A 27813-nucleotide genomic window follows, 5' to 3' on the forward strand; every position below is an offset into this window, starting at 1 on the left:
AGAGCTCTCCTGAATAAATCCACTAATCTGTCATGTACCATCAATTCAAATTACCATAAAAATGGGTAAGTAAATTCTTGGTGCAACCAAAGATTTACAAGCTCCTTCCCCTGAAAGTTAATATTAAACACACACAACACACACACACACAACACACACACAACACACACACTTACAGTGTCATTTCTGACTGCAGCAAAAATCCAGCTGGAGCTGTAAAACATCCCAGAGGAAAAATCTATCATCAGACTACTAGCAGCATAGCATCATGTCCTTCCTACAAATCATCTTTGAATTTGAAGTTACTTGAAAATCCTATAGCAACATTTCAGTGACATTTTGTGTGTGCAGGAAACCCATCCAGATCAGGAGTGTGGTGGGGGCAAAGGGTTAATCCTCCTATGTCCAACTCTAGGGTCCTGAACAGCCCTGTGGTCATGGGCAGAGCTTATGTGATTAAAGGCACGTGTAATTTGTTCCACAGAGAAGTACTTCACATGTTGGAGTTTGGTTTTTCCCCACCTCTCTTCCAAGTGTTCCATAGCAAAATTATATTGGACACTTCATTGTGTGCTAAATTATTTTAAGTAAGCGAGGCTTTGCTTTTTGCCATTTTTGAGCTGTTTAATTACACTGCAGCACCTACATGCCCCACCTAAGTACCGGTGACTTGCTGTTCTAGGCAGTGTTCCCAGAAAAGGAAACGAATGGCAATATTATGTTGGAGAAACTTAGGAAGACTGTCAGTGAGCAAATTAAAATTGAGGGGATGCAAGAGTTTAGAAATGGCTAATCAGGTGCCTTGTGTTCATCTTGTTAGAAAGGTGATAGCAGTACTCTTTATTCCTTCATATTGAGAGGTTGTATAGCATTGTAGCTAGCAATGCAATCTCATACATGTTTACTCAGAAGTAAGTCTCATTGACTTCAGAGGGGCTTATCTCCAAATCAGTGTGTATAGGACTCCAGTCTTCGAGTTTGCCTGAGCTTTACCTCAGTTCACTAGGTGGCCGTTATTCCTTCTGCCTGCTCTGCAATGTGGGGATAATAATATGGACCTGACCTACTTTACAGGATGGTTGTAAGGATCACTGAGATAATGTATGTAAACCCTTTTGAACATTTAAAAAGGGTCTAAATAAATGCTAAGTATTATTGGTTCATTAAATGTAGTGTTATTTGCAATTTAATGTGAAGTAGGGTCTTAATGAAGAGGTTGTAGCACAGTAATCTCCTAATAAGAGATTAACCTTCAGAAGGCAGCAGAATTCTCCTCCCTCTCCCCCTTGTTCTCTTAGAGAACTTGTTCTGAGAAGATGAAAGGGATGAGAGAGGTAATTACATAGATGTTTCCCCCCTCACTTTTGTCCTTGCTGAAATTCATTTGTTTCCATTACCCCTTAGTACTTCATGTGTTGTTTCATGAAGTATGAAGGTATCTCACTTCCAATGAGTAAGCTCAATATTCCAATTTGTTCAAAATCATTCTCAATCCTACCTTCTCTCTATGGTGTTTGCCATCTTTTTCCATTTTCTTACCATTGAGGTAAGTTCTCTGCTTCCCTTGTCCAAAGAAATCATTAAGATCAAATCCAGGCAAAGTCTCCATGGGGAAGACGAGACACAGCTAACAGCGTCTTGTTTGACAATGTCGTGAATAATTACTCTGGTATTAATGTATGACAGAATAACCTTCTCTTTTAAAGCTTTATGCATAAAATTATTATGTAGAGCTGATTCAAGTACCTTTCTAAGGTTCACATAGATCCATTACACTAGAAAGCTTGGATGTCCGAGAGTCTAATTAGCAGGTTGCCTGTCCTTCAAACTGATTGTCATTGGTTACTGATGAAGAATGAGTACTGGTGAGAAACATTAAAAAAAATTTTTTTTATTTACAACCACAAGATCACCTACAGCCCCAAACTACTCTAAGGTTCCTCTGGAATGGCTTGGTTCATAATTTTTCTGCCATGTGTGTCCACAAACTGTTACTTCGAATCCCATTCTTTAGAGTCTACAATGTAGACTAAAGTCAAGTTAATTGGCTGAAATCATCAGCATTCTTTTTGAAGCAAGGTACCATATTTTGCTCTTCTTTAATCTTTTTATCTGTTGTCTGTCTTTTCATTGATAAATGCTAGTGGACCTGAAACTTCTTCAGTTAGTTGCTGAAGTCCTGTGGCTTAGCATGTCATCTGAACAGGGTCTTTGAGTCTCACTTGGTGGTCTTGGGCAAATTATGGTCTCTTCCCAGGGAGGCCTGCCTAGTTCCTACTTCAATTCCTTTTTGGTGCTAGATAAAGACTTTTTATTCTCCTAGGCTTTTACCATTTCAGTTTTATCATTTGACTCTTTTATTGCTGCTTTGACTCTGCCCTTTTTAAATAATAATTTGATGTTTTATTGCATCTTTATGATTCTGTGTTTATTTTGTAAACCACCCTGGTGATTTTCCATTGAAGGGTGGTATTGAAGTTGGATAAATAAACCTACTTTGCAAGGCAGCTTGCACCTCACCAATAAGGTCTCTAATGACTTTGCTTAGAGACAAATGTATGATTTGAGAGCAAGGGATAGAGATTGGTGACTGAAACAGAAAAAAGGCCGAGTGGTCAGACTTTTCCCTTTAGAGCATGGGTGGGCAGAAGATAGATCTGGATCTTCTGGTAGATCCCTGGATAATTTACAGTAGATCAGCAAGGCTTTCTGACTCTCAGTTTTTTTTAACAATAGAAGCGATAAAATTTAATTTATTTAATTTATATATGACTTATATAAAATAAGGGCATACACTCCTACCCTAAATTATACTTCTGAAATAAAGAAATACCAGGAATGGATTTTTGTGTGGAAGAACTGCACACTGTCCTGGTTTCAGGGTAGTTTGTTGTGATGTCCAAACCCGGAGTGTTTTTTCCCCCCTCATGAGTTGTTTTCCATGGACAAGCCACCCTGAGAACCTGTGGTTTATTGATGGGTTGTTTAGGAGGGCTTGTTTTCAGAGAGGGAGAGGGAGAGAGAAGCTTGTCACAGGGATGTTGAGCCCCACACAGACTTCAGTGCAGAACCTTTTTCAGTCTGAGAGCCAAATTCAGTTTTGGAGAGGCTCTTGGGGCTGTAGTCCAGTGGAGGCATTTCAGTCTTTTAGGATGGGAGGAAACTGCACATAAGCCAGGAAACCACCTGGTCATGGGAAATGGGATGTGGCCTTCTGGGGATCGCAGGATGGCTTGATTTGGCCCCTGGGCTGAGGTTCCCCACCCCTGGTTTACACATTTTGCCCTATACAAAAATGTCCTGTATTTACGAAATCCATCAGATTGAAGTAGCCCTTGGTCTCCCATGTTGCTGCTGCTTGTACGTGACTTCGGTCACAGTCTCACAATTGCTCAGACAGCTTAGGCCATGCTGAACAGATGGAGTTAGGTTTGCACAGGTATCCTCAGTTAAAAGGCTTCCATTAAGCACGCTGGAGCTGTCTGTGTGCAGCGATTTCAACTCTGATGTGCTAACAATAGATGCCGTGTAATTCAGGTCAGTTTTATGGAACAGCTTTTAACTGATTTATTTATTTTGCTGCTTTTTAGGGGCACCTTTGAAAACAGCATGGTGTTTCTATTTTAAATGTAGGACAGAAAAGAATAAGTGTAAATAGTTCTTTATTTCCAGCTTTTGCAAAATCCAAGTAAATAGTGCTCATAAAATATACATTTTATGTCAGCAGCAGTAAGGCAGTTGAGGCTTCTCACAGCATTTTTAATTTGAAAAAAATAAAACAAAAACAAAACTCAAACCCAGCCAATATTTTGTCAAACTAAGAAAATACCAGATTTTAAAACAGAAATGTTCAGTCTTAAATTAAAATCATGGTCTGTATAGTTTTAGCAATTAGTCCCCTGGAGAGGTTTCTTAGAGTTTTTTTTCTTTTTAATGTGTCAATCTGTAATATACATTTTTTAAAAAAGGAAATAAAGCTCCTGGCTTACTTGGGTGCCATGTTGTGGGGGGGGGGGCAGTCCTGGCAGGAAGGATGAGAGCAGGAGAGATCTGGTGGACTGGAGGGAAGACTGTCTCCCTCTGGCCCACTTGTGACTTGTAAAATCGAAGCTTTCTGCAGAGCTTCAGCATTACCATCGCCAACTCCCCAGGTATAACAATCATATGATTGAATCTGCTTGAGAAGCAGTGAACCCAACCAAGGTGGAGAAGACCAGGAGGAAGATAAATAAGGCCATGTGATGCTTCTGGAGGTTCAAGGCAAAGAAGGTATTAGCTGGCCAGGTCTACACCAAGGAGGCTATAACAATTTGAAAGTGGTTTGAAAATGGTATGTGGAATGTTTCATGGGCCCCAATAGTTGTCAAGTCCGTTATAGAGCAGTAGTGTAGGTCCCACTTCAGCCTATTGCAGCAAAATCAACAAAGAGTCTTGTGGAATCTAAAAGATTAACAAATTTATTTCTTGACTATAGCCCACTTCGTCAGCTGCATAGAGTTTTATGGAGAACATTAGGTTATAAAGGATGTTGTTTTATGCAGCACATTTTACAGATGGTGAGCTGGAAGAAAATGATTTGCCCATGGAAATTTTCACTTCTGTGTGATAATTTGAATCTTGGTCTGCCAGATTCAAATCCAACACTCTACACAGGAGAGCAAGCTGCCAAGATATCTTCCTGCCCCGTCCCTTCAGCTCATATTTGCCCTCTTGGGAAAGAATGTGTATTTGATTACGCTGTCTGATACTATGTTCTATGGAACTGTACATACATTTTATTCTCTTATAGATTTAATCTGTTGTCACTTATGGTTTTTGACAAAGCCTTTCTGGTCTATATGAACATCTTGACTAACAATTGAGCCAAACCAAGGTGCCCATGACAACGGAACACTGTAAGACTTGCTAACTTGTACTCATCCTGAAGGACATTATTAATATATAATCACCATCAGTGTACATGGTGCTGTACAGAGTAAAACAATAAAATAGCAAAACCCTGCCGCATAGGCTTACATTCTAATCTTATCTAACACAATAACCTGGTTCTCATGGTGGGTTGCATTGCCCATGGGTCCCAGGTTGCTAATTCACACACACTGCCACAGCTTCTTGTGTTGTCCGAACCTAGTGAGGGTGGCTTGTTGCGGTGATTAACAAACTATTCTACAACAGGACACAGGTTCTTGAAAACTTTGGACATCTTCATAGAATCATAGAATCATAGAATAGCAGAGTTGGAAGGGGCCTACAAGGCCATCGGGTCCAACCCCCTGCTCAATGCAGGAATCCACCCTAAAGCATCCCTGACAGATGGTTGTCCAGCTGCCTCTTGAATGCCTCTAGTGTGGGAGAGCCCACAACCTCCCTAGGTAGCTGATTCCACCGTCGCACTGCTCTAACAGTCAGGAAGTTTTTCCTGATGTACAGCCGGAACATGACAACCTGTGTCCAATGAGGGTAATTAGGGAAATGAGTGAGCATACATGGGGTAGTTAACAAGGCACCATGGCTTATTAACCACCCTCATGTCATGCAAACTGAACCAGGCTGAGAGATGTGACTTCAGTAGAGACTGTAGCTATAATGAGAACAAAGGCTTCTGTGGCAAGATGTCGTTTTTTTCACACCCTGAAAATAACATTTTCCAGCTTAGCTTTCTATATGGCAGTAAATATATTGTCCAAAGAAATTCACTGAGTGTATTGAAGGTTTCTGATTTGACAGTCACTGCAGGCCCAATAGGCCTTGTCAAACCTTGTTAAGCTGAATAAGGAATTTACAGTGTATTATTCATCTTGATTGCCATTTGGCTCCCTCAGGGTAAAACCCATAAATTAAATTGTAAATGTTACATCTTATTACATCACATTAAACCTTTGTGCATACTTGAAGTACCATGAGACTGACGAAGTAAATTATGGCAGTAGAAAACTGGAGCAGTGGGAAAGTACGGGCTTTAAACAGTCTGAGGGACTGTGTAAATTTTTAGCTGTGTAGATCATTTATGTTTATTGTGTTTGGATTTTATCTGTACGCCACCCTGAGATCTGATAATAGGGCGGGATACTACTATTACTCTTTAGATGTTGTTATAAGAATATGATTGTTAAGCACCCAGGGTTTTGACAGGAGCGCCAGCCCTACCACCCAGGCCACTCTTTCAATAGGGGATGCAAGTTGGTGTGCCGACCAAAGTTGGTAAAAGACACTCTGGACTACAGTCTGGTCACCCAGAAGAATTGCTGGGTACACGTGTGCCTTCAGACTGTGAACCTTCCTTTCAGGAGGAAATATGACCCCATCTAGGATTGTTGTTTCCTTGGCCAGGTGGTCCAATGAGTCTCCTCCACCATGATCATCTCAGTTGTGCCTGGATTAAACATCACCCTCATCTACTTCATTATTAATCTCAGAAGGTATAGGGAAAAGGGAGGGGAGAAAATCTGCACATGCAAGGAAATATGGACTAGAGTCTAAGAAGAGAGGCTGAGGGCTGTACCAAGTAAAGAACTCCCATTCACTAATCCTCGGAGTTTCTTGTGATTCTTCCCATTTTGCCGAGGTTCTGGTATGATCAGAGTGGTTTATAATTTTGTCTGGATCAAAGAACGAATGCTGTACAATTGTGTGTTTTGTATTTAGAGACTGGGAAGGTCTTTACATGGGGTAGAGGAGACTATGGGCAGCTTGGAAGAAGTGAGATGCTCCATGATGGACAGAGCCTGGATGGAAAACGGTCAACTGAACACAGTTTGAAAGAGCCACTAAGTGCTCCTGCTCCAGTGCCCAGCCTCACTGGTGCCTCTGAGGTAAGTAAAGGTCATGCATATTGTTGGCTTCAGAACTCTACGTGTTGTGTTGTCTTGGGTTATTAATTTGCAATCAGAACTGCAGGTCTGGTGCCAGACTTTTGGACATAGAGGAAGGAACATCCATGACCCTCAGATTTTTATACACCAGAAAGGAGTGTCTTACTGGTCATTGCAACTGCATCTTCCATTTCTTTGGTAGGCTCTGTAGAAGTAGTACTTGAAAGACTGGGAGTAGATCACCTGGACTAGAGAAGTCATGTTTCCCCAGTACTTACAATATAAAGAGGGAATAGCTTTTAGCAAGAAAAGTGTGTGTGTGTGTGTGTGTGTGTGGTCGGTCCTCCAAATGTTGTTGGACTGCAACTCCCATCAAGTGTTTTGGGTGTGGAATTTTGTTTGAAGCAGTGCCTGGCTGTTTCTTTGATGTTCTTCCTGCTTACCAATGGTGCTACCAACTTGAAATTAGGTTTTAGTGCATCTGTCGTTCATTTTTCTATGTACAGGTTTCACAATCATCTGTTCAGTATTGACAGTCGAGGCTGTCAGATTTATGGAGATGAGAGTTTCGGAGGACTATGCAATAACTGGAAAAGATTTCAGTGGACATAACTCAAAATAAAAAAAGCAGTTGCAAGAATTCTTTAGACCAGTTAAAAACAGAAACACTGACTACTCTGACTTGTTAAATTCATGGGCAGAAGGTGAGAGTTTATTTTATTAATAAACATCCTAGTAAGTTCAACGGTATTTAAGCTGCTACTGATACAGGCTTGGATCCAATGCTGTTATTCCAGGAGGGAGCAATTCAAGATCTTATTAACAAAACAAACTCTTGCCTACTGCTCACAAGTTTAACTAGTAATAGTAATCAATGTTCCTATTTTTACTTGTCTGGAGAAATCTCCCAGAATAGATTTTTTTGGGCTCCCAGAATAGATTTTTTACAGAGGGGGGAGAGAGAGGGGGCGTTTCACAGCACAGAGACCCCACCCCTGATCCCTGGGAACAGCAACTGCTTACACGAAAGGTGTATTGGCCAAGTCTGGTCGACTACCTGTGTGCTTGCCCCTTGCCCCTCATGGCTCATTACATCAAATAAGGAGGGGATCGCTGGCTGGGTCCAGGAGGTTGTAAATGCCTCCTTGAGAGAGGGAGTGGTGCCGGCCTCTTTAAAAGAGGCGGTAAGTAGACCACTCCTGAAGAAGGCTAATCTGGACCCGGAGGATGTTAACAACTACAGGCCGGTGGCTAATATCCCCTTCCTGGGCAAGGTGCTTGAGTGGGTGGTTGCAGGACAACTGCAGGCACTCTTGAATGAAACGGATTATCTAGATCCATTTCAATCGGGTTTCAGGCCTGGTTTTGGAATGGAAACTGCCTTGGTCGCCCTGTGGGATGACCTTTGCTGGGAGAGAGACAGGGGGAGTGCGACCCTGTTGGTTCTCCTGGACCTCTCAGCGGCCTTCGATACCATCGACCATGGTATCCTTCTGGATAGGTTGTCTGAGCTGGGAGTTGGAGGTACTACGTTGCAGTGGTTCCGCTCCTACTTGGATGGCCGATTCCAGAAGGTGGTGCTGGGGGATTATTGCTCTGTGCCGTGGCTCCTAAACCATGGGGTTCCACAGGGCTCTATCTTATCCCCTATGCTGTTTAACATATACATGAAGCCGCTGGGGGAGGTTATCCGGAGATGTGGACTGAGGTGTCATCAATATGCGGATGATACCCAGCTCTACCTTTCCTTTTCATCAAACCCAGGTGAGGCAGTGACTGTTCTGAACCAGTGCCTGGGCACGGTAATGGACTGGATGAGGGCTAACAAACTGAGACTCAATCCAGACAAGATGGAGGTACTGTTAGCGGGTGGTTCATCTGTCCGGCGAGGTGATGTTTGCCCTGTCCTGGACGGGGTTGCACTCTCCCTAAAGGATCGGGTCCATAGTTTGGGGGTGCTCTTGGATCCAGAACTGTCACTTGAGGCACAGGTGAACTCAGTGGCAAAGAGCACCTTTTATCAGCTTAGGTTGATATACCAACTACGCCCTTATCTGGACAGAGATAGCCTAGCTACAGTCATCCATGCTCTGATAACCTCTCGTTTGGATTACTGCAATGCGTTATACGTGGGGCTGCCTTTGAAAAGGATCCAGAAGCTTCAGCTGGTACAAAACAGGGCAGCCCGTTTACTAACAGGGACTGGCTGGTGAGATCACATTACACCAGTCCTTTTACAACTTCATTGGCTGCCAGTCCAGGTCCGTGCCCGATTCAAAGTGCTGGTATTGACATTTAAAGCCCTAAACGGTTTGGGGCCAGGTTATTTGAAGGAACGCCTCCTCCCATATGTACCTGCCCAGACCTTAAGATCATCTACAGGGGCCCTTCTCTGTGAGCCCCTGCCAAAGGAAGTGAGGCATGTGGCGACTAGTAGGAGGGCTTTCTCCGCTGTGGCACCCCGGTTGTGGAATGAGCTCCCTAGAGAGGTCTGCCTGGCACCTACACTGTACTCTTTTTGTCGCCAACTGAAGACCTTTTTATTCTCTCAGTATTTTAACACTTAATTTTAACTTAAATTTAAATTTTACTGTTCTAACTCTGTATTTTAATCTTATATCAATTTTGCTGCGTGGTTTTATCCTGGTTGTGCTTTTTATACTGTATTTTGTATTTGTGTTTTTAACCTGTTGGTTGTTTTATTATGGTTTTAATTTTTGTGAACCGCCCAGAGAGCTTCGGCTATTGGGCGGTATAAAAATGTAATAAATAAATACATAAATAAATACACCTCTAAATTTAGAAAATCATCTACACATTGAAGCTGTTTCCATATTGGCTGTTTTTATTTACTTGATGTATTAATGACATGGCTGTAAATATTAAAAATCTGCATTCTTCCTCTGTGGCAGGCGTTCCTCCCATTCTGTCCTACATTGTGGAAAATATTTTTTGCGTTAATTCTGTAGGAGCAGCTCTGTTGCTAGGACCAACCTGTACATTAATTTTACAAGTATAGTTGCTACAAAACTGACTTTCTACAGTCTACTTCCCACCCACCCTTAGTATAGATAACAACTGCTGTTCACATGTAACAACAGCCCATTGATTTAAAAACCAATGGGTTATTACGCATGAGTGAGTGTGCACTCCAGCGTTGCCACCTTTCCCACTTTACCGCACAAACTACAATTGGTTCCTTCACAAGCTGTGCAATGTGATGTGTGAACCTGGACCACTGGGTTGTTCAGGGGCTAAACAACCCAGCAGTTAACCCAATGACAAACCACGGGTTAAGAGCTGAGTTGTTTAGCCCCTAAACAACCCAGCGGTCCAGGTTCACACATCATGCTGCACAACCTACAAGGAGCAGATTGTGGGTTGTGTGGTAAAGCAGAAGAGGCAGGTGTACTGTACGCAGTGCTCCCACTTGTGTACAGCAATACCTTGGTTTTTAAACCGATTGATTGTCATTGCATGCAAACCAAGTTATGGGTGCATCCTCTAGCCTAGATTATATATATATATATATATTTTCTACCAGCACAGAGAACCAGTACTGATGTGGGAAGGAACTGGGTCACGCATATCATTGGTCCTTCTTATGTTATCCTTGTGATTTTGGAACTGGCAATTGGAAAGAGATTTGGGGACAGCAGATCATGTGCATAGTGGGCCTTTACCTGCTGCAATGAAAAAGACAGTTTTTTTTTTTTAAAAAAAAAGATTAACAAGCTTGATCAGTTCATGGAGTGTGAGCAGCAGTGTTCTTCATCATGGGCTTCGTTTTTATGCTGTTTTCTACAGAAGTGTTATCATCTTCCCCTTGCACGCAACTATTAATAAACTGGCAGATAGGAACACAAGGAGGCTACGAAGAAAAGCCTTTAGAAAGATTTTGAAGCTCTTAGGCAGTTTATCACATCTTCTGGCAACATGATCATGACCATGATGCAGTGTTATGACTTAATCTTTCTCAGTGCAGAAATAATGAAGCTGATATCAGGTTTGTCAGTATCTCTGTGTTCTGGACTTCATGAAACTGTATTATTTTGCTTTCAGCATTAGTGTCAACTTGCATATTCATGGTTGTGGAAAAGGAGACCTAGCTAAGGCACTTGTGTGCTGTTTTAAAGGAATTGTGACATGAAGTATTTTTTAAAAATGTATGGTGTCTGCAATTGGCCTGGTTAGAAACATTTCACTTGCATACAGGCCATAACATCTTCAAACCCTGGTTAAAAATTCTGGATAAGTAATAAACATGTTTAGCCTTTACTGCAGTTAGTGTGTGTGTGTGTTGGAATGCAGAGTTTGGGGGTGGGGGATCATATGCCTCACTTTCACTCTGTTAAGTGCACTTAAGCCATCACTGGTATTATTTCTGCACTGATTCATATTTTCTGTCTGTCACTGCTGCCCCAGGCAATTAAATAATAAAAAGTACCACTTTTAGATCTTTGTGAAAAAAAGCTATCTGGTTTAAACTTAATGCTTCCTAGACAGCTTGCCAGCCTGTTTTGTAAGTGTGGAGATGTCAGTATTGATGGATATTCTTTTAATTTGCAATGGGTAAAATCCAACCAAAGTCATGACTAATCTAAGTCCTATTCCTTTTAGTGGGTCTACTCTAAGTAGTATTTATGTTAGTTTTTAGCCAATAGTTTCTCTCTCTCTCTTATTGGAGTAAGCCTTGCTAGCGGGTAATACGCTAACTTAATCAGGCTTGTGCTAGAAGAAGTCTCAGGATTTGGTTTTATGTTGGGTGCATTCTGGTGCACAACTGATGTGCATGATTTCTGTTGAAACATAATTGAGTCATGGTAACAGTGTCTGGAGTGCATCAGAAGCTGTGTCAGTGTTGCTTCATTTTGCACTGTACTGTTTCTGATTGAATAGGTATGATTATTATTATTATTGTTTACATTTATATACCGTCCCATAGCTGAAGCTCTCTGAGCGGTTTACAAAGATGAAAAACACTGAACATTAAAAACAGATATACAAAAATTAAAAGCATAAAAAGTATAAAAACAGATTATATACCAACTCAACATATGTTGTTAAATGCTTGGAAGAAAAGATGAGTTTTAACCTGGCACCAAAAAGATAGCAATGTTGGTGCCAGGCAAGCCTTGTTGGGGAGATTGTTCCATAATTGGGGGGAGTACCACTGAAAAGGCCCTCTCCCTTGTTGCCATCCTCCAAGCTTCACCTCAGAGTAGGCAACTGGAAGAGGACCTTAGATGTTGAGCATAGTGTACACATAGGTTCATGTCGAGAGAGTGTTCCATCAGGTAATGTGGTCCCAAGCCATGTAAGGCTTTATAGGTTAAAATGAGCACCTTCAGTCAGGCTCAGAAATGTACAGGCAGCCAATACAAGTGGGCCAGAGTCAGTCGTACATGTTCGAATCTTCTGGTTCCTGTTAAGCAATCTGGCCACTGCGTTTTGCTCAAGCTGCAGCTTCTGAACTGTTTTCACTGTAGAGTGCATTGCAGTAATCTAACTTGGAGGTTACCAGAGCATAGACAACTGAAGCCAGGTTATCCCTCAGATGGATAACAGTGGGCCTCAGATAGTTATACCATGTCCTTGGGGTAGGCATGTAAATACCCCCCCCCACAACTTTGCAAAGCTCCGCTGGGTGGCAGATTGATAATTTGATTATGGCAGTCCCTGAAGATCATACTGCCCTGAATATACCTAACTATAGGCATTTACCAGTGTTTGATTGCATCCACTAGGAATTCATCTCCATCTGCCCTCAAGCCATCTCCTATTTTGTTTCATTGCTTTCAGCTTTGGGTTATACCATGAAGCGGTATTAGCTCTACTCAGGAGAGGGCATTCAGAAGCAATCATGTCAACTGCCCGGGTCATTTCTGCATTCCACAAATCAACCAGGGTTTTGACAGGAGCACTAGCTCTATCAGCCAGAAAGCTCCCTGGAGCCCTTTGGAAACCATCTGGATCCATTATTCTCTGGGGAGGACCATCTTAATAGGTCCCCCACCCCACAACCATTGAAATAGGGGAGCAGGGCTCTGGATAGGAGAACCCAGGAATTCTGGAGGATGGGAGCTGGATGCATAGTTGAACACAGTGTTAGATGGGGAGGCAGAGGGTGAAAGCCAGATGACTAGTTTACAAGGTGTGCAGTCAAAGCAAGGATGGGCACTGAAGGCAAGGGGAGGTAGCAGTAGCATAATTCTACAGAGTGTGAACTGCCTATAGAACTTTGACTGACAGCCGAGGTAAGTAAGTAAGTAAATAAATAAATTAAAAATAATCCTCAATAAAATGACAAATTTTTCTACGTAGAAATACTTCCGTGTATTAAGCATTTCATGTATCCTCTCTCCATATTCCTTACCACAGCAGGAGACTGTCATCATCTGATGTCAAAAGCTAGTATCTTGCCTATGGTTACCCAGTACAACCATAGGCAAGATACTATGGGGAAGATACTGAGGGTGGGGAACCTCAGGCCAGGTGCAGCCCTCCTCAGGTCCCAATCCAGCCTTCTGGGGTTCCCTGGATGGCCCTGCCCCTTGACCTGTCCCCACCCCTTTAGCCCAAGTGCCTCTTGTTTGTTGGCTTCCTGGATTTTGTGCAATTTCCCCCTTAGATTGAAATTCCTCTTCCAAGGCCTAGCTACCGGCAGTAAGAGCTTTAAGCTAAAACAGGCTGGAATGGGCCCACCACCACTGGAGTGGGGCCCCTGAGAGCTTTTCCAAAACTGAATTCAGTCCTTGGACTGAAAGTGGTTCCATACCCCTTGAACTAGGGACTTCCTGGCTTACAGCGTGTCTCCTCTCTTTCCCCTTTCTTCCTCCCTTTGCATGCTCCTGTTCCTTCCCTCGCTTACTGGTTTTCTTTGTAACAATAGCTGTCTGTTGCAACCTGAACTGGGAAAGCTACATTTGCCCCAAGCAATAGAAGAAGCTCCACCTTCTGGCCTACTGACCCACAAGGAGTAAGGAGGCAGGTTTTGGCTGCCAGGATCCTATGGCATTTTAAAATATACTGCATATTGTCCCAAGTTGATCTGTGGGTAGCTGCTAGCATTGATATACTTTGGAAACCATTTAACAGATATCACTGTAATGAAGGAGTGTCCATTTTCTCTTTGCAAGCATAACTACCTTTAATGGAGCTCTAATATTCTTATGAAACTCTGATCTTATAACAAAGAGAAATGGTTCTGTTGCATTAAACTGTCCTCTACCATAAATGGGTGTGTTTGGTTAGAGTAATGAAATATACAACACACATTAAAAATCTCAGAATGATGAATCAAACAAGCAGATTTTTAAACTAGGTCCAAGTCTAGACAATTGAATCAAACTTTCTGTTCCTTGTCTTTATGGATTCATTGAAATATGGTTGAGTCCTAGGAGTCAAGCAAATTTTGCTATAAAAATGCGAAGACTGCAAAGGCTTTCATTCTCAGTGAGTGAAATCCCATAAATATATGAAGCCTTTGAAGCCAGATTTACTATTCAGCTGCTGAGACCATGTGTACATTAATGTATCACTAAGCTAATTACTCAAACTGTAGGTCTTAAGGAAACAATGCATTAAGGGCATTTTTAATTGTCTGCTTTTCCCTAGTGCTGTGAACAGTTGGCCTAATGTTTTAAAACAGCAGATTTCAATGGTTTGAAGAAATCCCCTTGCCTTTACATCAGCAAATTGTAAATAAATAAATAAATAAATAACATCTAGGGGGAAATGTAGAGCAGTGCTGTCAATCTGTTCCCAGTATCTGGGTTGAGCCACTGATAGCTTGTAGGCCAGAACCAGCTCCATGGTGAATTTATCTGCTCCCAAATGGCCCTGTCAAAGTTTAATCCAAGAAACCTTTGTTTGGATTTCCACACATGAGGAAAAGAAAACTGTTTTTCAGGTGGTAAAACATAGAAAGCATATACTTCAAAATTACAGATCTCTATCTGAGAATTGAGGGCAGTATCCAATTGGTAATGCTACAAGCCCATTGGAAATATGCCTGCAGAGCTCATGGAGTCCTTATGAAGAAAGCTGAGTTATAAGATCTACTTCTCTGGAATTCCTTCTTTTCCCACTTTGGGTTTAATGCACAAACACCAAAGCTCTTTACAAACATTTAGTGTGCGTGGGGTGGTTGTGGGTGGGTGGGTGGGCTGCACCCCTTGACTTGTATTTGTTGATTCCAACAACTGAAACAACTTTGTGTGTGTGCTGCTGCAATGCTATGCGAGTTCAGTCTACGCACTTTGAATATCCATAAGGGGCTCAAAGCTCAGGAATCTGCTAACTGAATGCACCTGCTCTGAAGGAATTTGAAGAAGAATGAATTGAAACTGTAATGCATTCAAAACAGAGAATCAAATTTGCTTTTATCTTAAAGCAGGAGGTTGTAGCAGTTTTTAATTTATTTGGTTTATATTTGATAAGGAAGTATTTTACAATTAGGTTCTGTTCTGCTTCATGTAAAATAATAACTGGTTTTAATCAGCAGGTTAACTTCCTCGTTTTAATGACAATATATCTGCTGTATCATTGAATAAAACGGGACCAACTACGACTCATCATTTACACTCTTCTGTCAATAGAAGCATCTCCATTATTGCCTTGTGCCTTGCTGTAGTCAGCATTTGTTCTCTTTTGAGATTATGAGTGAAGTTGTTGGAGAGGGTCTCAGAAGTTCTCCTTCCAGTGCCACTCGGTCAGAAGGCCAAATGGTAGAATTCTAATAAAAGTGTTGCTACCCTCTGAGGCCTGCCTCCACAGTATGCACCATCCAGAGATGGAAATTGGCTGATATAGGTAGAACCAATCAATTCACACTCCATAGGTGTGTGTGTGTGTATATATATGTATATATACACACACACCTTTCTCTGTCTTGACATCTCATTGTTTAATGAGCAACTCCTCTTTATAGATCTGCCTAATCTTTTCTGGCTTGACCAGAAAAGCTGGTCGCTAGCCTTCTCTCCTGCCTTGCCCTTTATGATGGGCTGATTCCCAAAACTATCATGCATACCAGGAATTTTGACAGACAAAGCTAGGAGATAGCTGACAATAAAGCCAGCGCATTTAGATTTCTTTTGTCATAGAAGAATAAAGTGCCAGTTAAGGTATTAATCAGCCATTTAAAATTGTAAATAAAACTAAAAGGCAACGTGTAGTACCTAATCAGCTAAGTCATATAGTTTATGACTGCTCAACAGAAGACTAATCTGATCACAGAAATTGCATTGCAGATTCCCATATGGTCAGAAAGCAGGTCTGCTATGTGCAACTGATTTCTCTGGATGTTGAATGTAGGTGGATCCAAACTCTGGCTTTTGAATATTGGGAGATATTATTCAGGTATTGATGGGATGAAGGCAGAAGGAGATTAGTCCAAATCAGCACAATGTATAAAAATGGGGATGGGGTGGGAGGAGCAGTGAGGAACCCCCACTGCCTTTTTCATCATTTTTTCTTACTGCAAAAAACTAATTATGTAGAAAATGATGGAATAGCTACACACTGCCTTCTAATTAGTAGAGTGAAGATCGCCTCCATCTGAAAGCACCCTCAGTCTCTCATTACTAACTTTACCCATTCTTTTATGGCCACTGTGCATGAAAATGTAAAGCAAGGTAAATTGACTAACATAGGCTGCAGACAGTTTGCGCTAAAGTCCTAATATCACAAGGAAATGTTAATTTTAATCCTCAGCAATATTAGTATGCATTCCCTTTTGCCTTTAGAAGTCCAAGTTCTACAAATAATGCACTTATTTGTTTAGCTTATGAATAGATAGTTACAGGAGTCAGGCTTGACCTTTTGAAAAAACCCCACCTGACTAATATTGCTAAAATAAGGCACAAATGCTTGTGCCCTTAACACAGGTCTCTTAGGAATTGGACACACTCACAGCTACACAGAGGCCATTTTAATTGTTCATCCAGATGGTTGTCTCCAGTTCATGCTGCCAGGTATTCATATGCAGTCACTTGCCATGACACCATAAAACAATTAAGGTGGAGGAGGGTTGTAGTAAAGAAATGTCCTAATCCACACACTGTGCTGACCATTAGGCAGAGCGAGGTGGTTGTAGGGAAGTCTGTCACTGGGAATTCCGTCTCTTTTTTTGGCTTGATGGAAATCCGTGTCATTTATGACTGAGCTGCAGGCTTTTCCCTGAACTCCGGGAAATTCTTTGTACATTTCATTTTGGAAGGTTTGGCAATTTGCACATATTACGGCCAAATTTGTGCGAGTTATCAAATTCGGCCACCATTTCTACAAATACAGCCATCATTTGTGCAAATTTGGTCATTGCACAAATTGCAAGACCTTAAAATGTGCAAATTGTCCAGGAAATGTGCATGAACTGGCCCAACCTGCTGCAGATAGAGCTGGGTGCTGCAGCTGGAACTGGAACAAAGCCCCAGGTGCCAAACCTAGGAAAACCCATTGAATTCCGCCACCCAACTAGATTTCTCCAGCACTCCTGGGTGGCTGCCTCACACAGTGCATGCTGGGGAGTTGTGATGATGTGTTAGAACTGTGTGGGCCTGCACCCATAAAGTTTTGTTCCCTCTAAGCTAGCCTCTTGCCTTCTGCATGCTGCCCCAACACTGGTGTTGAAGTAAGTTTCTACTGCCAGTGAGATGAATTTCTGTACATGGAATGACATGGGAGGCATATTTTCCTTTGCCTAAAGAGTGTCATTACAAGGAGCAATTTAAAGTGCCCTTCATATGGTGGCTATTTTATATGCATCTGTGTGAACTGCTCTTTTGAGAAGATTCCTGTCTGACATCCAAGCAATTTATTCTAATCACTTCTGCCAGTGTTATGTCTTGGCTTCGTATCTGGGCTACTGATAAATGTCTCAATAACTATTTATCATTATGACAGCAGTTAAAATTGACTGTCCTTTCACAATGAGCATTAAGAGTAAGGGTTGAAGAAACCAATGCAATCAAAGGCGTATGCTTTAAAATTAGGACAGGAAATCTTTAGTGTACTTCGTGTAAAACCTTTGTACCTACTTTTTTTAAAAAACACACACAAACACACTGTAAAAATAAGATTCCACATCCAAAACCTAAAAATGATTCCAGAATGGAGAAGGTTGAATATTGCTGATACACAACTTAATCATACAATGAAGACCACAAGAGAGGAAAATAATAACAAAAGGAAGTAGACAAATATAAAATATCTTATTAAGTTTATTTCTCAAAACAAGAGGCGAAAGCATATCTCTTAGTACAGAAAGCTTTAGGTTTAGGTGTTCTTCCAAAAATTGAATTTAATGGATGGATTTTCCCACAGCCACCCAGTCATACGAAGCTACTTTATATCATGAGACCATCAATGCAGTAGGCTCAGTATTTTCTACGGTATATCAAGGGTGTTGAATCTCAGGCTCATGGGCCAAATCTAGTGTCCCCATCTGGCCCTTCAGAGTCCCCCACTTTCCCCTGATCACCAATTGTTTGGTGGTTTCTAGGCTTTTGCACATTTCACCACGTTCTAAAAGGTTGAAAAATGTCTCTCTTAAAACTAAACTAAAATATGCTGGTATTTTTGGCCCTCACCCCTTTTGCCCTACCCACTACTCCTGGATGTGGCCGAGAAGGGCTTCTCCAAAATTGAATTTTGTCCTCAGGCTGAAAGAGGTTCAACACTCTTGACTTACATACACTGACTGGAGAGATGTCTGTCTCTGGAAAATCTGTTGGTTCTTTTTTTGGCCTTGACGGAGTTCCATGGCATGTACGACTCAGCTGCAGGCTCTCCCCTGAACTCTGGGAACTTTTTTGCACATTTTTTTGGGGGAAAGTTCTGCAATTTGCACATATTATGGCCAAATTTGTGCTAATGCAGCCATAATTTGTACAAATCCAGCCACAGTTTGTGCAAATTGCTCAAAAATGTGCGCAAATTTCAAAACCTGAAAAGGTGCGAAATACCCAGAAAATTCACAAACTGGCCCGATGTGCTGCAGATAGAGTTGGATGCTGCAGCAGGAACTGGAACAAAGTTCCAGGGGCCAGACCTAGGAAAAACCATTGAACTCCACCCCCAAACAGATATCTCCAGCACCCCTAGGTGGCTGCCTCACACAATGCATGCTGGGGAGTTGTGGTGATGTGTTAGAACTGTGTGGGCCTGCATCTGCTACATTCTGCCCCCACCAAGCTTGCCTGACCTTCACTGACTGGAGGTTTTTTCAACTTGGAGTCTTTTCTAACCCTACCTGCAGATGTCAGGGACTGAACCTGAGACCTTCTGCATGCAAAACTTGTGCTTTGCCACTGAGCTTTTCTCATACAGATTAACACACTTGCAAATACAAAGCAGCTACATTTGAATGCCTTTAGTTGTCCAGTGTAGTAGTGTAAGTACTGAATGTGCGGCACTAATCAAAGAAATAACTATATCTTGATTTAACAGATGTGTAAGGAGTCAGAAAAGAGACAAAAAAGTGCTATCTGAGGTATAGGATCACTGAGACAGAAGATATTTTTTCCAATTTCCTTGAGAACAAGATCCCAGAACTCTGAGTACAAACCTTTGTATTATCTTGCACTGCAGGAGGAGTTGCGTTCCCTAAGCCCTTCAAAATGTTCCTTTTCTGGATGAGGCCTGTGGAGGTGCTTTTAAGAACAGTGAATTATTTAACCAGTCAACGGTGCTTTGGAACACTGATGTACCTGAAATTTAGGACAGTGCACAGTTGCCATCTTTATTCATTTTGAAGGGAAAGTGTAATGTTAGAAATTGTTCTCCCCTCTCATCGTTGTCTAATTTAAAGTTAATGGGAACAATCTACCAGGAAGCGTTTCTGCACTCTATATATTTTCATGTAATTACCTGATATTTTAGAAGACTTGTACACAATGGTGTAATGGAGGGAAATGCAGCTCCAGGAGTTTTTCTAGAGCAGGAGCAGTGACGTCATCTGCCAGAGCATCAGGGTAATTGTAAGACCCTCCTCACTCTGGAAACTGTGTGGTCATGATGAGGCTTTCAAGTTCTGCTGTCGATTGTGACAGATTAGTAGTATATAGGAAGTCAGAGAATGAGGGAAATAATGAAGCAGAGGCTGGCTACTTCTTTCCTTTTCTTTGTTGGAGTTGCTACTTCACCCTAGCAATTTAAATGGTAACACTTTCTTGCAAGACTGCTGCATTTCCAATTAAAAGCAAAAGGTTACATTTCATCTGGCTGAAGACCTTTTCATAAAGCTCACTGTGTTTCGCAAGTTGAACTTATGTAGCCAGAAGTAAGCACCACTGAGTTCAATGGAACTTACTTGCTGGTAACTGTGGGATAGGATTGTAGTCATGATGATCCTAATAAATGGGGCATTATGCTACGTACTGCTGCTGCTTTTTGGTGTGTGTTTGTGTGTGTATATCATGATGAGCTCTTGCACTTCGGAATGAACCACTACGCCACTGTTCACATGGGAGAACTGCTATTGAAATACATTCAGACCTGGGCAGAGTGGAGTGGTTCTGTTCTCGAACATCTAGTTACTGATCCAACCTTGGGGCCAAAGGACTATGTTCCAGGGCCTGCTCTTGAACCTGAGGGAGTCTCAATGGGCAGGGTATTCTCTGTTCATAGCTGCTTGAACCATAGAATATGATGGTTTGCCATTATGTTTGAATGCACCTATTGTATCTCTCTTGGGGTTTTGACAATATTGTTTTCTATGCTCTGGGCTACACAGTATAAAACATGACCTAGGATTTGGGTGTAGCAAAATATTCTCATATGATTACTATATGGAAGTCTGAAAATATGCGCCACCATCCTTATAGAGCATATACATAACTGCCACTGAGATTAATTCTGTCCATTTGATTTTCGCTATTAACATCCTGGCGTGTGGTCAAATTCAGGTACCTATGCTATTTTTTCATTCATATCACAAAGAAATGGCATGATCAAGCAGTTATTTTTGTGAATGAACCGTCCTGGAACTATCTTTTAGGTTCAAAGTGCACTAAAGAAAAACCACTTAGAAAACACAATATTGGTATCTAAAAGTGGATTTGGTAAGATAAAAGCAAGCTAATAATACTTCTAGGTCCCTAGAGGAGAGGAGAGGATAAAAAGGAGAAAGCATCTGTAACAATAACTGACTGGGAGAAACTAAGTTTATGAATGTCATTTTGAATTAATTGATCAGGCCTCACAGTGTAGAACTACAGCTTGACAAATGAAGTTTTAGAAGGGGAAGTTTCCCCCCCCCCCCCCGTGGTTTGGAAATAAGTGGGCTTATAGTAGAAAGAGGGAATCTCTGCTGTTGCCAAAAAGAAGACATTTGCCTTGTGGGTCCACTCAAATATGGCTACTGCTCACATGTTTGAGCAAGGGTGGCCCTCCAGATATTTTCATCTAACAGCCTTAACCAGCATAGCCAACGGTGAGGGATAATGGAGATTATAGCCCAAAACTTCTGGAGGAGGGCCACACATTGCCCACTCCTGCTTTTGGAGAACTCTTATGACCCAACTGGGAGGGTGGATACCCATATCTGAAGCTAAACCTGTATGGTGTGCAGAAGATAGAGGCTGAAGGAGAAGGAAGGAGTGGGCAGCTAAGGAGATGGAAGGTAGAGCTCTGTGGACCAGGCAGAAGCAGAAAGCTTGGCTGGTAGCATTTATACAAGGCCTGACCAAACTAGAGGTGTCATATTCCCAGCAAATCGTAGGGGCTGTTGATACACATGTCGATGAACTTCAGTTCTGAACCTCTCTTCAAGCTTGAGCATGCAGACATGCCAAAAGCCCTGGAATCTGTGGCAAAATCTAGGAAAGCAACTGATTGGCAACTGTTGGAAAAAGTATGGATCATTGCAGGGCTGGATTAAGGCCAATTGATGCCCTAAGCACAGCCCAATAATGGTGCCCCTTTGGCTCTTCCATTGCTTAGCCAGCACTCTAGGTATATGTTGAGACAAAGATTGTCGGAAAGTTATCTCAGATGTCAGATGACATCGTAGGACACATAGAGCCTAAAGCTGGTTGATTGGGTGTAAAAAAAATAAAGCACAAATAATACAAATTTGTTGCTCTTAGAATATGCTGCTAGGCCTTTTCTATGAATCTGGAATTCCTTAAAATTAGATGGCTACAACTATGATACTGGTACTCTGTGGTGCCCCCCTTCTTTTGGGGCCCTAAGCATGTGCCTATATTGCTTAAAGGTTAATCCAGGGCTGGATTGTTGGCCTGATTCAACAGAGCTGCTCTTCAGTTCTGGTTTTACTGCAAGAAAATAATTTAAAAAGATAAGTGAAAGAGATCTAGTTATTTAACATTTCTGCCTTATGGGTGGGGGACATTGTGACACCCTGCACCCTGAGTTGTCTCAACTTCATCTGAGACACCCACAAGCACCTGACAGGACTGTCCATGCCACTAGCACCCAGGACCACTTCAGTCCCCCCTGTGCTAATGACGTGTTTGAGGGTTTAGGTCTACTGCTGCTGCTCCTGTCTTGCCTCTTCTTCAGGCCCCAAAGCCCAGCGACCGAGCCCTCAGTTTCCCATTCTGCTGCCACCATTTGTTGTTTTCTCCTCAGACACTCCTCCACAGACCACACCAGTTGTTTGTAAATATAATTGGAATTTATTAACTCAAGTAAATGTGTGTATAAGCTTAATGGTTTCCTCAGTTCAAATGCGTATGGTTACAAGGTTCAAAGCATATTGGTTTCAGTCACTTCTTTATTACTAGGTTCCACTATATAGTCCTAAAATCTTCTACTTCTCTCTACATCACAGAATTCTAACCAACCCACTGTATCTCTCACCCTATTCACAGACTATGTCCTAAGACGCACCCTGACACTTCTACCCCTTCCTTTCACTCACTTAACTATATATAGATACATTTCTCTAGCTCCTCCCAATCTTACTCAGCCAATCTGCACTCACCCTCAACCATCCAATCAACATGCATGCATTCAACCCCCCCTAACTAATTGTAAATACCTTGAGGCCTAATTTCCTGAACCTTATATATAATATAAACTATATATATATATATATATATAAGGCAGCTGAACATCATAGGCATTAATGTGTTTTATGTCAGGATTCGGGAAACTTACTTTCATTCAGCTATTTCTTCTAGGCTACACTATTATTAATCCTATCTCAGTAGAACAATCTGTAGCTATATTTAAGGATCATTGGAGGCTGAGAACAATATCTCTAAGAGGGGATTTTTTTAAAAACCACACACACCACAATTTGATATATGTGTGTGTGTGTGTGTGTGTGACATTTTTAAATTCTATTGTAGTTTTTCACTTCATTTGGATCTGACACATTAGGTCAGCTTGCACTAAAATAGATACAGTGAAATCCATACCCATATTTATCTCAACAGTTTGTTTTAAATCTGAACATTTTCCACCTGCCTAATACTGAGATTTTCTGGCTCCAGGAGTGGTCTCACCGCCACCTCTTACATCACATCATCCTGGGAAGCAACTAAAAACACAAGCTACATTCAAATGTCTGCAATGTGTGGTTATACAGATTTGGGATGCAGTTGTATAATCGGATCATTCACACATCATAAAGATGTGTATCTATGGCTCAGTTGGGATAACACGTTAGTCAACGCAATGTGAAAACTCCACTCAGTGGCTGAGTTTTTAGGGGGTAATCCCCACGCAACATGTTCTAATTCCACCGTTGTGTGACTGTAGGCTACCATGGAGTTGAGTAAAATCCATTGTGATGTTTGATTGACAGTTCCTCTACCCTCTCTCCTCCCCTGGTCCTCTCAATGGTATCCCATCAGCCATTGCTGCAACAAAATAATTCTGGCGGCTCTCCTAGAGCAGCACTTGCTCCTTTTGTCACTCTTGCCAGGGAACTCTGTACCCAGTGGGAAAAGTCAACTCAGCACAATGGAGAACTTTTCAGAGCCCACCACACAACATGTAACAAAACAGTTGTGCAGGAACTCTCCTCTACACAGCGTGGATATTCAGCGTGGAGTGAGTTCCCAAAAAAACCTCCACTGTTGCTCCAGACAACACGTTTCCCAACGTTGGTATAACAACTCTACCATGGAGTTCTAAAACCACTGTTGACTAATGTGTTGTTGGAACTGAGCTTATGTGTGGTCATCTTCTGACTGCTTTTTCTACTAATGTTTTAAGAATGCAATTAGGGAATATAGGTGTGATGTGGGGCATGAACATAACCTGCTCCAGTTGAGCTAGTTCCATCTCCTGAGCATACTTCTTCGTTCAGTTACCTGAAATTAAAAGGTCAGTTCTGGAATATATATGTTCACATAATTATTCGTGTGTGTGCGTTTATACTATCTATCTTTGGGTGACAATTGTAGAATTGTAACAGTTCAAACTATATGGAATGACTTGCTAAAGATTTCAGAACATCTTCTGTCCAGGATATTAAAAAACAACACTAGATATTATAAACTGTGTTGTACAGTGTGTAGAATTGTACCATTTGCTCAGTCATGAAGCCTGCTCCTCTGGATGATTTTTGCCCTCTGAAGATAGGTTTGCTATTGGGTCAGATCAGTGAATGATGGTTGTACATTATAATAATGATTCACTTATTGTTTGTGTTGCTACTATAAATGTAAATATGTTTGACATTCTGATGGATACATAATTTTGTTTTCTTGTTGCAGTGTATGGTATCATCTTTGAATAACAATGTATTTCACATACACAAAAAGCAAAACTTATTATTCATTTTGGAAAGCTTCTGTTGGCTTGGTGAGCCAGCAGCCTGTGATGGCCATGATCCAGGCATCATCTGGCCCCTGGTGGCTATACTAAACTATGTAAGATTTGTTGAAAATACTTACAGTTTCACTTGTAAAGAAAAGAAGTAATAAGTCTCCTTTTGTATTTCCCAGAAATGTATCCCATGTGCTTTCTGGAAATGGCAATGGGCCTTTTTGTTTGCCTGTTTAGGGAATCTTTTAGGAACCTAATTCACACCTTGGCCCTGTCCAATTTGATAACCACAAAACAATCCAAGCACATGTGTCCTCCACCTGTAAATCATTGGCTGCTAAGGGAAGGCAATTTTACCTCCGATTTTGATGGCACATACTTCCATGTTTAAGACTAATGTGTGAAGAATAAAGTAGCTTCTGGTTGGCCACTGTGGTAACAGAGTTCTGGACTCGATGGACCCTTGGCCTGATCCAGCATGGCTCTTCTTATGTTCTGATGACGAACCAGGATCAGCTGAAGACATTGTTCTGCTTTAGGCAAAGTGTCTGCTGACACTTCAGTCAGCAGAGTAGTTTAGGGGGCTTTGTCCTCCAACAGAAGAGTACAGCTGCCACTGCTGCCACCCCCTCTGTGTCTGTTACCCGAGGGAATCCCGTCACTCTGCCTATGTCCTGTTTACAAGGCTTTGATCAGGAATAATGGTATAAAATTGAAATACTGCCCCAGCCCCAAAGTCCAGTTCAATCAAGCATCAGGCAAATAGCAAGGTCAAGTCAGTCCAGCGTCAAAGCCAGCAAGTTCTCAGAGCATAGTAACGGACAAGGATTTAGCAAGAAGAGTAGTCAAAGCAGTGCAAGGCTACTTACAGGAGTCCAAGGGTCAGCAGCGTGAGAGATCAGTTCAAGGAATAACAAGATCAAGGAAACAAGGTTTCAAGGTACTAGGAGCTGAGGTAAGGAGATGGTCCAGTAAGCAGCAGGTATCAACTGAGAGTTTAGAAGCTTGAACCTCCAGAGTCCCACCTGTCAAAGGAACTTTGCCAGAAATCTACTTGTAAGCAGGGTCTTTCTCAGAAGGAGGCTTTTACTCTTGTGGAGGCCTTTTTAATAAGTGAACACTCCTTCACTGGCCATCATCCTAGTGTGAATGTTAAGGTGCTGGCATTCTCTGGCACTAGGCAGTGGCTCAGCATCTCCCTCTGACTCCAAAGCTGAACTCTCTACCTCTTGAGGAGGCAGATCTGAAGGCATTGCCCCTGAAGGCTCAGGACTGTCTTGGGTATCCCTGGGGTTCTCTGTGGTGGCCTGTATCCTGTGCACATCTGGCTCAGAAGCTTCAAGCTCTACCTTTGATGAGGAATCTCATAGGGGTGTCATGACAACCTAATAGTATGGCCAGTCCTGTGACATATAGAAGTTAGCCTTCTTCTTCAATAATTTATGTATTTATTTAATTACATTTATATACCGCCCCACAGCCGAAGCTCATTTAGGCTTAGCTGATACAGTACTTTTTTGCTTACATTTTTTTAGTAAGAACTGTGAATGTGCTGTAACAAACTGCACTGCAGGCTGCAGGATCTGATTGGCATGCTAGCAGCATCGCTAACATACAGCCATGTAGAGATTGGTGAGAAAACTGGGTCAGAAAACATGCTTACTGTACCTGCAGAGACTGCAGAGTGTAACAGCAAAGAAACAGGACTGTCCACAGTATGGCACTGTCTTACAAAGTATAGATGGAGAAAGGGGCTGAGAACGTGCCATAGTGTATATCTTATAGCATAGGATGCTTCATTTTATTGCCAGGTGATTTCAGCAGTGTTTCATTGTGCATATTATTCTGTTGAACAGGCCATAAAACATTTGAATGTAGAAAAGTCTTTGGTCTTTGAATCGCAAAGACCAATCTCACATGAGTCAGTTTGAGCTGGCAACAGTTATCTATGCCTTGGGTAGATCATGGTTAGAATATTACAATATGCTGTATATGGGGCTGTCCTTGGAGAGTGCCTGGAAGCTTCAGTTAGTACCAAATGTGGCATTTAGACTTGTCACCGGTGTATGGTTTTGTGATCATATCATCCCAGTACTGAAAGATCTGCTGTGGTTGTCAACTGTTTTTTAGGCTCAATTCAAGGCATTGGTTTTAACATTTAAAGCTCTAAATGGCTTAGGGCTTGGCTATTTTAGGGCCTGCCTATCTTGGAGGCTAGAAAAGGAGAAAAAGAAGACTGCCCTAACATTTCCCAGGGTTTTTCTTAGAACATTTTTAAGTGGGCAGGGAAGGGAAGAGCTTCATTGGAGGCGCCTGTGGGTGCTGCTTCAGGGACCCCTGCCATAAATGATCCCTTTTTCACCTACATGACCGGATGACATTACACTAATGGCATAAGCTAAAATATGGCACTATCCTACTAAAAGAAAAATTGTTCTCCAAGTGCCAATCCTTATGTAGCTAAAATGGCACCAACCATGCACAAGTAGGTTAACAGCAGAATTGAGGGATACCCTAGGTTTACTGAAATAAAATATTTTTTTTAAAAAAAACCTTTAGGAAAAAAAAAGTAGAGAAAAGACCCCCACCCCAAACAATCCAATAAAGATTGAGTATGCTCAGATGCCACAACATAATCAGAGTGGTGGAAAACTGGAGGAGGGTCTGGCTGTATTGCAGAACTGGAGCATCAACACTGCAACATTTTATTGCAGGTCATATTTGTACCAAAATCTCAACAAAATGGACAGAATCTGTTGTGGCATTAGGCCATATTTATTGTTCCAATATATTAACACTGTATATCAGTATAACTATTTTATCTTTAGCGAGTATTCAATTTTAAAATTGAATACCTTTTAAAAACAATAGTTTTTAATTTTATTTTATTTTTAAAAATCCATCTACGGCCAAGGCTCTGAAGTTTTAGTTTTAAAAGTCAGTATAGTGAAGAGTCCCTTTAAAAAGGTAAACAAAGACTTGGGAACTATTGCTTTTCTCTTAATCAAAACCAAACAAAAAATGTTTTTGGAGGTGATGATAGCTGCTTTTGTACCTAAGCTGAAAGCTTCCAGCTTTCAGTTCTGATGTACTGTGTCAGTGCTTAGCTTCTCTCCATTAAGTTACTCCAGTCTATCTCTTAGAAGGAAACGCATATTTCATGCGTTTCAGCATTAATTTTCAGTGTATTAGCCCTCCACCCCCGTTTTCTGACTCTCCCTGGGTTCCACAGCAATTCTGCAATACAGATTGGAGA

General features: G+C 41.6%; 1 protein-coding gene across 4 annotated transcripts in view; it reads left to right on the forward strand.

The window, feature by feature from the left end:
• SERGEF (secretion regulating guanine nucleotide exchange factor) overlaps positions 1-27813 on the forward strand; it is a 139209-nt gene that overhangs the window by 19651 nt on the left and 91745 nt on the right. For 2 of the 4 annotated variants that reach the window (XM_063117205.1, XM_063117204.1), the window contains exon 9: positions 6646-6812. The exons of the other annotated variants lie outside the window; for them this stretch is intronic. In XM_063117205.1, coding sequence (XP_062973275.1) covers positions 6646-6812 — 167 coding nt within the window. The remainder of the gene's footprint in view (positions 1-6645; positions 6813-27813) is intronic. 4 annotated transcript variants of the gene reach the window in all.

Source organism: Elgaria multicarinata, chromosome 2 (genome assembly GCF_023053635.1).
Source record: "Elgaria multicarinata webbii isolate HBS135686 ecotype San Diego chromosome 2, rElgMul1.1.pri, whole genome shotgun sequence".
NCBI lineage: Eukaryota > Metazoa > Chordata > Lepidosauria > Squamata > Anguidae > Elgaria > Elgaria multicarinata.